At 47.4% G+C, this 12,577-nt stretch overlaps 1 protein-coding gene across 1 annotated transcript in view; it reads right to left on the reverse strand.

The window, feature by feature from the left end:
* The window catches only part of SORCS3 (sortilin related VPS10 domain containing receptor 3), a 503,211-nt gene that overhangs the window by 69,098 nt on the left and 421,536 nt on the right, over window positions 1-12,577 (reverse strand). Inside the window, exon 14 of the mRNA XM_050957974.1 lies at window positions 9,794-9,901. Coding sequence (XP_050813931.1) covers window positions 9,794-9,901 — 108 coding nt within the window. The remainder of the gene's footprint in view (window positions 1-9,793; window positions 9,902-12,577) is intronic.

Here is a 12,577-nt window from a genome sequence, read left to right on the forward strand (position 1 = left end):
GCTTCCGAACCCCACAAAACCCAGGGAAGGTGTCTGGATCGCGTTTGAATTTGGGCCCATCAGTATACCCACGTGCGCTCTCTCATAAAATGAGTTATTCTGCAGTTTGTCTTCACTAAAATGCTGTCATAAGCACCAACCCTAGAATAACAAAGGAGGGAGGCAGGTCATCAGAGGGAAAAAAAAAAAAGATCTGGGGGTAGAAACTGGTCTCAGCATTATTTTTCCTGCGGTTATTTACACCAGAAGGAAATAAAATATAAAGAGCACAAAATACCTTGCGATGTCCTTTTTAGACAACACACCCACCCTCTGCTTAAACTTTGTAACTCTTCTGGACACAGGGAGTGGCAGCATAAGTTCTGGAATGTCAGTCATTAAAAGCTGTTGGCAAACATTGAGATTCACAGACTATATCACAAATAGACCCTTATTACAACTTGCCTAGGCTTGCGAGTAAACCACTGGCTTAGCCCTAAGGAGCTCAAAGTTCAAATCTCAGCTCCACCACAAAATCCCTGTGTCAAGCCACTTCATCCCTCAGTTTCTCACCTGTTAGATGGGATACTCTTCCTTCCTTTGGCTGTCTTATCTATTTAGTTTGTACACGCGTTGGGGAAGTGACTATCCCTTAATAGGCCCTACCAAATTCACAGTCCATTTTGGTCAATTTCACTGTCAGAGGATTTTAAAAGTCGTAAATTTCATTATTTCAGCTATTCAAATCTGAAATTTCACTGTGTTGTAACTGTCGGGGCCTGACCCAAAAAGGAGTTGTGGAGAGGGGGCCTGCAAGGGCATTGTAGTGGGGGCTGCGGTACTGCTACTCTTACTTCTGTGCTGCTGCTGATGGCTGCGCTGCCTTCAGAGCTGGGCAGCTGGTGAGTGGCGGCTACTTTACTTCTGTGCTGCTGCTGGCAGGACGCTGCCTTCAGAACTGGGCATCTGGACAACAGCCGCCACTCTCTGGCCACCCAGCTCTGAAGTGCAGAAGTAAGGGTGGCAATACCATGACTTCCCTAAAATAACCTTATGACACCCCTCCAGAACTCCCTTTTGGGCCAGGCCCCTCAATTTGAGAAACCCTGGTCTCCCCCGTGAAATCTGTACAGTCTAGGGTAAAAGCACGCAAAAGACCAGATTTCACGGTCCGAGATGCGTTTTTCATGGCCGTGAATTTGGTAGGCCCCTAAGTATAGTAAAGTCAGGCACTGGTACTGGCTGGGGCCTTTAGTATCTGCCATTCTACAGATAACAAGATGGCTTCCTTATCGGCAAGCTCCACAGACAGCACTTGACCAAATGTTCTCGGAGGAGGACGCCACTACCCCTGTAGGTCAGAAGTGGGGTATGATGGAGGTGATGGAGTGAGAGGGGAAGAACCGCCATGGGATGGTAGAGATGATCCAAGAGCCCAATGCTGTCAGTATAGTCCCTCTCATCCATGCTATGGTCTCTTTAAAAAAATGGCCACATATTTACTCATCCAGTCAATGGGCACGTTCTCTACAGTGCTGGCATGAGAGTGGAAACCCTGCCAATGATACAGTGAGATGCGATCCTCGAGTTAGCGAGCGACACCAAATGCAATTAGTGAGTAATCTGCAGAACACAGTGATGAGGTGGCTCTTCGGCTTGAGCCGGATTTATGGATTAGTCGCACGGCTCCACATGCAAAAGGGGAGGGAGGACAAAAAAAATTAAACAATATCAAAATACGAGTTTACTGAACAACAAAACCAGGCTTTTGAAATCTGATTTTAAAAAAATATATATTTCTGATGTTTCCAAACCACTTTACATGACAATTGCTTCAAAAGAGATCCCAGACACATGAAAGGGAGCATGAGAAACAGGGAGTGTGAATTTTTAATGCTGGTTTTCAGAAGCGTTTACTTTCTTTTTTTGTGGCACTCATGAAAGGCAGCTAGTCTGACAACTTTGAAGACTCAAGTCCTCTTTCTTCCCCAGAACAGGTACTGCATGTACAACAGCAGCTTCCCCACACCACGACTGGGTCTGCATGCAGTGTCCATAGGGGGAAAGCAGTGCAACACCATCTCTTTAGCCCATGCTTTCCTTATTGACTTCCTACCAGTGTCATAGAATAGCAGGGTTGGAAGGGACCTTAGGAGGTATCCAGTCCAACCCCCTGCTCAAAGCAGGGCCAATCCCCAACTAAATCGCCAAATGGCCCCCTCAGGGATTGAACTCATAACCCTGGGTTTAACAGGCCAACACTCAAACCACTCAGCTACCCCTCCCCACAGCTCTTGTGGGGGACGGCACTGGTCTGAGACCCTTCCACTATGCATCTCACACAGGCCATCAAACAGGTATAAATTATTTATTATTATTATTATTGTGGTAGCACCCAGGGGTTCCTATTAGGGATTAGGCCCTCTTCATGCTACATCCTGTGCAAAGTGCAAGAAAAAGATGGTGCCTTCCATGGAGGGCTTGGTTACTGCCAGCTAGCATGCACGGGGTGAACTTATGCCCTGCAAAGCATTGCTGAGCATACTCCTCAGAGGGGTCAAAACCCCACAAATGCTCAGCTGAGAGTTCAGGACTTACCACACCCAGCGCTGCACAGGGACAGGCCCTGCTGAAGCAGACAGTGGATGCTGGTGGCCAGACCCACCAACTAGGGGGAAGTGAAATCATCCTTCTGACAACGTTCCAGTGCCAATGCTTTTCTTTAGTCACTTGGAAACAATGATTGAGAACAACACAACTCAGAACTGTCTTTGCCGCCCCCGCAGGGCCTGACCCTAGCGCTTCTTCACAAGGACTTCACAGCCCTCCTCCACTCAGGTCCCTTCCTCTCAGGCCTTCTTGCTTGACAGGTGCAGTGAGCTCTCCTCCCCTGTTTGATTCTGTGCCTAAAGTGTCAGGAAAACAAGTGACTAAACACTAGCCAAGGATTCAGGTAGACCTGTGTTCTATTCCCAGCTCAGTCAGGGGGTGACCTTGGACAAATCATTTCACTGCTCGGTGCCTCAGTTTCACCACCTGTAAAATGGGGCTCATGCACCTCACCTCCTTTGTGAAATGTCTTGATCTACCGATGACAAATGCAGTAGAAGAGGTAGGGATTATTATATATGATTTTCCTGTAGGGCACACGACTAGGAACGAACACAGGACCTGCAACTACAGCTCTCACCGTTAAAGGGCCAGAACAGGTGCACTGAGACATACTGCAAGACCCAGTACCCTCTGCCAGGGGGTTGTCAAGTTCTCCAGGAACTCATGTAGGGTCACAGACACCCTCTTTCCTTCTCTCCTTTCCTGAGATGCAATGAATAAATACTTGATGGCTTGAGAATGATCACTTCAGAAGCAGAGATTGTGATCAGCCTATTAAAATGATCTAGAAGGGCAGCATGCACCACTAGCATCATCAATACAATGCTCTTTCAGCCTAATTAGCTGAATTCACGCAGCAAGCCACAGGCTTAACAATTATACAGCTGCTGGAGGAGAAAAAAGATGGGGGTTGGAAAGGATACTGGTTAAATTAATGACCATTAGTAACATTTGTGGTCCTGAAAGCTAAGAAAATGCTACAGCCAATCAAATGTTATGGTTCCAGGCATAGGCTGACCAGGAACAGGGATAGCATAGGAATCCCCATACACACACTCATTTTCTAGCATGGCATAAAATTGACAATCAGTATTAGTGGGATGCTCATTTTCCACTGAAGCCTCCAGTACAGGCTATTTCCACAGGTGGTTTGAAACCAGATCAGATGAGCCAGTGGCTTGGCTCACTATGATAAAGGCTAATATCTAAAATAAAATAAAATAAATCTTTGCTTCCCTCACTCAATATTCTTATTTTTGGTTTTTGTTCTCCAGCCAAGTTAGATCATCTTGATGCAGGATTTTTTGTTTGTTGATTTGTTTCCCTTTCTTTCATTCCAAGATGACTTCTCTGTTTTCTCGCGGCTCATTTTGATTCCACATCAGCTCGCTGAAGTGGAGTCCATATATCGATACATTTTAAGTTGAAGACCTTTGCTTCTGTCCTCCTGAAGGCTTCAGCTGCATTTTCCATTACGCCCTCAAAGCAGTCCACAGTTGCCTGCTGCAGTTTTCATCATTTCATAACCACAGGATTGTGCAGTGAATCAGAAGGACAGACGTCATAATATTGCCAGTAAACCCCACTTTAGAAACTGGTCCGCCGCCAATAATAAAGCCAGTTGCATTTCAAACAGATAATGCAGTTGTAAAGCAGACTCCAAATAAGATAGGACGGAAAACTTCATGGCAGGATAAAACTAGTCTAAGGGAAAAAAACACCCAGAGCCATTTTCGGATAACACCACTAGACAAATTGGACAAACAGGGTTTTGAGACAATCCACCAATCTATACAGCGTATTCTTCCCCCAGAATAATGGCATTTTTATGAGACTTGAGAGCTTATGGCAATCTGCCTGGTGGATCAGCTTTACACCCCCTGGGTGTAATAGCAGAGCTCAGAGTTCCCTAAGCCCGCAAGCCCCCCACACACATTTCCCCTTCATTAAGTTGTATGCTGGAAGCTGCCAACCCCATTTTCCCTTCTACAGATCTAGGGTAGATGTCTACAACCAGCGCTCCTTTCCCCTGGATTCCCCTGGATTCCCTCTCCCGTTTTAGTTCTCTCCTCGGCTTACTAGCAGCAATGGCTGACAATCTTCATAAGGGACAGACAAGGTGGGCAAGGGAATACCTTTTATTGGATCAAAGGCTGTTGGTGAGAGTCGTCCAATAAAAGATATTCCCTCACCCACCAGGTCTCTCTAATATCCTGGGACCAACATGGTTACAATACCACTGCCTACGTCTTCATAAAAGGCTTTTTCAGGAAGTTTGGCTCAGATACTCAAAGGTATTTAGGCTCCTAACCTCCACTGAAATGAGGGCTGGAGCTTAGATTCTCAAGCCCACCCGGCCTCCTACGGCCTGAGAAGTTCTGCTACTTTTAGCATACTAGCTTCAGTCCCACCAGTATGGGTCTGCCTACCCAGCCCGGGAGGCTGGCTCCCAGCTGCTATGCAGACAGATCCCTGGGGGTATTTCAATCTCCATCAATCCCATTACCCGTTCAGCAACAAGACGGCCAATTAGCATCAGCTGTGCTGAATTTGCAGCTATGGGTTCTTGTCCACTAGGAAGCAACCAAGAGCAGCAAACCATTTCACGTGGCCCACAGGGCAGGAACTGTTCACTATCACCTCAGAGATTTCAGCTGGATTCAGGTCTGGAAGCCAAGATGGCAGGCACCAATAGCTCCGAGCCATCCAGTACTCTGTGAATGCTCCCTTTATAGGCTTGATCTTCACCTGGGCCTCCATCACACCTTGCCTCTGCTATCTGCTCTCCCCTCATGACTCCTTGTGATGTGCTGCTCAGATTTTAACCCAGGGTTCCTGCATAATATGCCTGTGTCATCCCAGATTTTCCATGTGTGCTTGGAAACTGAGATGATGGCATGGGATCTGTTCATTGGTTTTCCCACGTAAACAGAACTGCCTTCTCATATCTGTAACTAAGGAGGGAGGGAGCAGCAGTGTACTTGCTGGAAACGTTGGTTCTGAATGCTCCTACAAAGCATGCTGAAGCCCAGCGCAAGCAGCATTCAAGAGCAGCAGTTTCAAAGGTGGGCTCGTCTGAAGGCCGTGTAGGGGAAGGTTTGCAGAACTCTTAGCCCAAGAAGTGAATGAGCAGCAATGACAGTCATAATGCTAACAATAAAAAAACCCTTCTCTGGTCCCGTGTGTGATGACTGTAGATTGGAAGCATTTTGGGAAAGGGACAGTCTTTGCTTTTGTGGAGCTTTAAGCACACCAGGGGAAGGGAGGCAGTCCAGAGGCTAGGGACCTGGCTTAGCACTCAGAAGATGTGGGTTCTGCTCCCAGGTATGTGCTCTTCAGCAAGTCACTTCATTACTCAGAGCCTCAGTTTCCCCATCTGGCTTATCAGTACACAATTTTTGTCCTGCTATAACTATAGATTAGAAATTGATACAACTCTCCAGTGGAGTAGCATGAAGGTGCTTATACTGGTATAGTTTGTTCCCATATTGTTAAATCAGTATAACCATGCACACTGGGGGGGTTACTGATTTAAATATATTGCCAGAAAAATCGCAACCTCAAGGAAATAATTAAATCAGTATAAAATCTGGGTATTTTAGGCTTTACGTCGTAAATTCCATGAGGCAAGGATGGTCTCCCTATGTGTAAGAATTCAGCACAAAGGGACCCCCAACTCAGAGGAGCTCTAAGGACGCAACTGTAATACAAATAAATAATAAAAGTCAGCATAACAAGAAGTAATGAATGATGAATTCCCCCAGGAGATTAGGCTAGGAAGTAGCCGAGGCACCGAGCAATCTGGTGCATTTCAATGGCAACGGGGTTACTTTTCCGAAGTCCCAGGTACTGGCTGTGATCTCTGGCAGGAATATTTTAGCCGTTTCCAGGAAGGGGTGAGGGACTCCAGAAAATCAGCTCAATCCTTGTTTTGGTTTCATGGCATTTGAATACTGGGCTCCCTGGAGCCCCTCCAGCATAGCACTGCCCCTGCCTGGCAGCCTCAGACTCCCCAGCAGCCCTGCGCACCACAGAGGAATGAAAGCTCCCCGTCCTGCAAGCTGTGCTTTGTTGGAGGATCCCTGAAATCAGTGGAAGTGCTGCACGGCCACACAGGTCCCACCTGCCTGCAGTTCTTCTGCCTCGGAGTCGCCATGAGCCCAGAATGACCTGGCTCTGTCCGTATGGATCAGTTCTCCACAATTCATCTTCAGGGAAATATTTAGAAAAGTTGCATGAGAACCATTTCCTAGCTAGGTTATAAATGAGCTGTTTTACTATTCAGCACCTGGGAAAGTGTGGGTAGGAGTTTCTATGCACATTTCTGGCAAGCAAAGGGCCACATTTCTTCTACACCTTTTATAAACTCCTATGAACATTATTATACTGGCCTCAATATTTAAAAAGAAAAAATGCCTGTAAAGATTTCAGAAGGAAAACAAACCAGTACCCAGTAAAGTTGGCATCAAATGGCCAGCAGTACTGGCTTCCTACATTTTCCCTGGAAATACTGGAAGGATAAATAATAACAATCTTGGATTTGAAAAGCATGTTTCATCTGAAAGGAAACCACATTGTACCTGGGCCGAATTCTTAGCTACCGTAAACTGGGTTAGCTCCATTGACTACAGTGGAGATACTGATGTGCTGATTTACACAAGTGGAGGGCCTGGCTGTCCATATAGGTTTGAGTGAATGCAACCGCTTCATCCACTTCTGTATTTGGGAAACTGCAGATGCATAACAACGGTGCACAATATAACAATGCGGAGAAACCACTATATTGACCAGGATTCATTGAGGAAAATGTGGTAACCGGAATTGGTTGCCCAGAGTGAACAGCTTAGGATCCAGCCCTTTATTCAAAGCTGCCTGCTGACTGCCAAAATGACATTTACTCCATTTTCATGAAATGTTAAGTATTTGCCCGCATTACTTCTTATTGTGTTTTGCTCTTGTCAGGTAGTAGTTGCACATGACAAACTAGCACACATGCACACACTCCACAAAAGCTGGTTTCCCTGCAAAGATGTCAAAATGGTCCATTGATTAAATTTACAAATTCTCATGGAAACTCACAAAAATCCATTATTGCCTATGAAGCAAAAAAAAAAAAAAAAAGGAGACGTCTGTGAAGGTGCATCCTTGTTTCCAGTTGGAACATCACTATCGGATGGACAAACTACGAGACACCATCACAAACAATGTAATTCAGAGATTAAGCAGTTATAAAGCTAGACGTGACCATTGTAATAAGCTGAACTGACCTCCTGTGTAACACAAGCCATAGGACTTCCCTGCATTTATTCCTGTTTGAACGAGAAAAACATGCAACCTTGACTTAAAATAATAAGGAAGCTAAGCGCATTGCTCTCTGTCAAATGTGAAGTAGCCAAACCAGAATCAAGTTTCATGGATTTGCTCTTCTGGGGCAGATTCTGGCACAAAGAAGCCATCACCCAACTGCACATGCCTAAAAGAGAATAGGAGTACTTGTTCTTTTTGCGGATACAGACTAACATGGCTGCTACTCTGAAACTAGAAGAGAATGTCACTTGTGTAGGAGAACACTCTGGTGGTGCAGCTGCACTGCAGCTGGGCCTGGTGCCCTTCCCGGTATAGTGGGCATGTTGGGAGGTCTGGCAGACAGAGAATCAAGCCCCGTATTGAATACCCTGGGGTAGATCTTCTCCTGCAATGAGTTCCCTTTGGCACAGGAGAATTGGAGGAAGGGCTGTCAGAGAGCCAGTGACACCTCCTCATTCTCAAGCTGCCAAGGCCCCAGCCCTGACACACCCCATATGCCAAGAAAGGAGGTGTGGTTGCGGGCTCCACTGACTTTCTGCCAGCTGAGAGATTCAGCCCCCTCCCTGGGAATTCTCAACTTGGCAGCTACAGCTAGATTCCAGCCCCCTGTGTAAGAAATTGACAGGTTCTATGTACTAGAGATATCTAATTCCTTGGGACCCGTATGGCTGCAACAATGCTGTACAGACTCTCTATCCAACGCTCTCCCTACAATACAGTTAGTTCACTTTGTGTAAGATTGATGTATCGCCATTATTTGTGGAAGAGATACCACGATGAATCACAAAATCCAATTCCAATGAAAGCAGATCCCAACTCCCAAAGCCCTTTCTCAAGAGACAGGTGGCATTCCTGTCTAGTATTCCACTCCGGATTGACGATTAATAGTAATGCTACCTGTGAGCTACACACCCCCCACCCTCCAGAAGTACAAGCATACAGGAATGACGGAGACTAGAGCAAAAGATAGTGGGCCCAATACACCTTCCTCTTGGAATGGGTGTAAATCAGGATGACCCTACTGCTCAGGGTGCAGTCACACTGGCGTCAAAGGGGCCAGTGACAGCAGAATCAGAGCCCTTACAAAGTGAGATTCGGAGCAGCCCTAACAGCCAGAACAGCAGGAGGCTTCTGTGTTTGCAATGAAGTGTTACTGCAGCATAATCTCCGTGATTAATGGAGGGCACTTACTCACATCACAGGAACACTCCTGAAGCAGCACTACACAGCTGTATCACACAGTAAGTGTAGAGTGTTTGGATAGTACACTCTTAACTGTACTGCTCTCTGGGAACCTGACCCCTTACTCAGAGCCGGACTTTCCTCTTGAGGCACCCAGCCCCCAGAGGAAGAGCAGATAATGAAATGGTCACTGGAAGCCACTCCCTCTGCGTCTATGGGCAAGTGCAACCCACTGCTGAGTGTGTTTCAAGCCACTCTCCGTGCCTGTCCAGAAGATATAAGTGGTTACAGTCAGCAGCTATGAAGGACTGGCTCTTTAGCTCAAGCTGGAGCAACGCCTACATTTAGTTCTGGGGGTCCCTGCTTCAATCCCCAGTGTGTCAGCTAAGAGTGTGTATATTGCTTAGTTCTAAACACCAGTAGCTTATTGCAACATTATACAGCCTGTTTATTCTCTAGCTCATGTTATACAGGACGGCTAATGGTCCCTTCTGACCTCAAAATCTACAAAAAATCCAAAAGCTGTGTAAATCCTAAAAGGTACCTGAGAATGGTCCGCTGTATTAGAGCTTCTAGGCCGCTCCAGAGAGTTACATATGTTCACACACAGGGGAGCAGGTCTGACGTTGCACCTAACAGAGGGCTGAAGCAACTGACACACACACACGCAGCGCCATACGCTCGATCCCGACACAGCTCATTTGAGACTTACGTCATTAGCTGCGTCTCTATGCCTGGCTCCACAAGGGACCCATCCACAAAAAGCGGTGTCGAGGTGAAGGCATATTTATTCCAGGATCTTCCTTCATCGAAACTCACCCTGGAATTGAAACGGACAAAATCAATAAATGTAAACGTGTGGCTCCGTAACCATTACCTAGGCAATTAAACAACTTCTGAGGCTTGCAAGCCACAGCAGCTGGATTTATAAACACGTGTCAGTCTTTGCCATCTCCCCATGTTATTAATTAATCTTCTCAGAGTGCCCTCAAGAAGCAAAGCAGTAAGTATTATCATCAAAGTCATTAAGGGCCTGCGTCAGGGCTGTCAACCCTCCAGGACTGTCCTGGAGCCTCCAGGAATTAAATATTAATCTTTAATCAAAGATTGTGTCTTGTGAGGAAACATCCAGGAATACATCCAACTAAAATTGGCAAGCCAGGCCTGTGTTTGCTATGTCAGTCAACAAGTCAGACCCAAGAGTGCAGGCGGTATTGATAACACCTAAGACAGGACATGTAGTCCTTATGTGTGCGTCTATGATCAAGACATTAATTTCAGCAGGGGAAAATATACAGCCTCAAATGTGGTGTAGTGCTTAGGGGAACTTGGAGTCAGGAGAGCTGGGTTCTTTCACCAACTCTGCCACAGACCCATGGTGAGTCACAGCCTTTCTGTGCTCCAGTTTCCCCATCAATAAAATGAGGCTCTGAATACTTATCCCTCTCACAGGGCCTTTGTCGGGTTTAATTCATTAATATTAGCAATGTGCTTTGAGAATGGCCGACGAAGAGGGCTAAATGCTGAACCAAATCCTCTGCTACCTCCTCGCAACTCCACTCATCTCCACGGGGCTACATGGGAGTAACAGAGAGCAGAATCTGACCTTTATCCACTAGAAAATGGAATGTGCCCAACTAATTTCAACCAAGAGCCAGCATGGACAGCAATCACATTCAGTCACTGCTGCCATGGAATGCTACAGGCTCTGTACCCTATGTCAAACTGCCTGAGCCACAGAGTGGCATGGGGTAGTGTGGTGATGTTCGGTTTACAAACAATTCAGGAAACAAGATAGTTTTTCTTTGCTCCTGGAGTCTTTACATAACTGTTCCAGGAGGATTTCTGCTTGAAGACTTATCCCAGAAGCCTGCCTGCAAACAACAACAAACAGGGGAACACAAGGGCTTACTGGCCCCTGAATGATCAGGTCCCTTTCCAGCTGGGTCATTTCAGAGCTCTCTCTTTGTAATTGCGGCACGTGGCTGAGCTGTGAAAGCTGAGAAATAACCCCCCATGGACACCGCCAAAGGTACAAATGAGGCACAATTTCTCCTCTGGTCAACAGGAAATGTTTCTCACTTCAAAAGAGAAGAGAAACTTATTCTCCGGTCAGTGGGGGCTTGGAGCGGGGAGACATTGTCCTGCAGAATTCTGAGTCCCACAGGGCTGAGTCAGCAGCACTTTAAGGGTTAAGCTGATGCTTCTCAAGACAGGCAGATGTGACCAGCTGCTCAGTGCATGAGATTTGGGTCCAGTCCATAGAGGAGAAGGGTCTCATCTACAGAGCCCGGCTTTTTAGCTCCTGCTGTACAGACTGGAGCTCTTAGCAGAGGAGGTCACTGATTTAAACCCCAGCGTCAGCAAAGAGGAGCAGCCATCACACCGATTATTTTGAAGGAGGAGATAATATTTGAGCTAGAGAAGGGATGAAATGCTCCATTTAGGTCTTTCAGTCCATAATGGACAGTGTCAAACCCTGTGTTTCCCTGTCAAAATCCAGCCAAACTCCTGCTGGAACCAGCACATGACCTCCAACAGGTGAGTAAGGAGAATATGGACAGCCCATACCTCCTGCTCCGCCTGAGTTGCAGGGTTTGGTGGAAGGGGTTTGACAGGGGTTAGACTCCTCCCCACTGAAGCCAGGGAGGAGCAGGACAGATGATTAATGATTTGTATTTCAGTCGCTCCTAGGAGCCCAGTCAAAGACCGGGATCCCATCAGGTTAGGCGGCGTGCAGCTGCATTGACAGGCAGGGCGGCAGTGGACTCAGGCCCAGGGCTGCTGAATCTCCCCACATCCCAAATCCCTGCCCTGAAGATGGCACATTGGGCCTGATCCAAAGGCAATGGGCCTTTCCATTGATTCTAAAAGGCTGGGGATGAGGCCAAGAGGCAGCCTAGCCCCCCGCCCCTGGGACTCAGGCCTCACAGGATGCAGAGCTCCCCGTTTGAGCTCGTCAGCTCCTGCTTCCTACCGTGGAGCACACTGGTCCCAGTGAAACCAGGACCCTCCGCAAATGCAGAGGAATGGACTGGATTTACCCCCATGAGGCGCATTACTGAGATCTTCCCCTTAGCGCAGTGGCCACCAAACTGTGGGGCACAGCCCCATAGTGGACTGCAGAGGAACGTTCTGGAGGGGGAGTGTGGCACCTCCCAGCTCTACTCTGGTCCCTCCCCCAGCCATAGCCCCGGTCCTGTCCCCAAGCTGCAACTCTCAGCTGGAGCTTCACTCCTGGTCCCAACCCCAGCCTCAGCCACAGACATGGCCCCATTCCCAGCCCCTGCCCCTAGCTGTGGCCCCAGCCTCAGACCCTTTATCCCTGGCCAAGGGGGATCCATGTACCCACTCCCAGCCCTAGCTCCAGGCAGGAGGTGCAGAGGCACAGACAGGAGTAAGGGGGGGCATGACCCTGAAAAGTTCGGGAAGCACTGTCTTAATGCTACAGATACACAAAATAGCATCTGGCACAGGAGAAGGTGTGCAGCCCAAA

This window comes from Gopherus flavomarginatus, chromosome 6 (genome assembly GCF_025201925.1).
Source record: "Gopherus flavomarginatus isolate rGopFla2 chromosome 6, rGopFla2.mat.asm, whole genome shotgun sequence".
NCBI classification, from domain to species: Eukaryota; Metazoa; Chordata; order Testudines; family Testudinidae; genus Gopherus; species Gopherus flavomarginatus.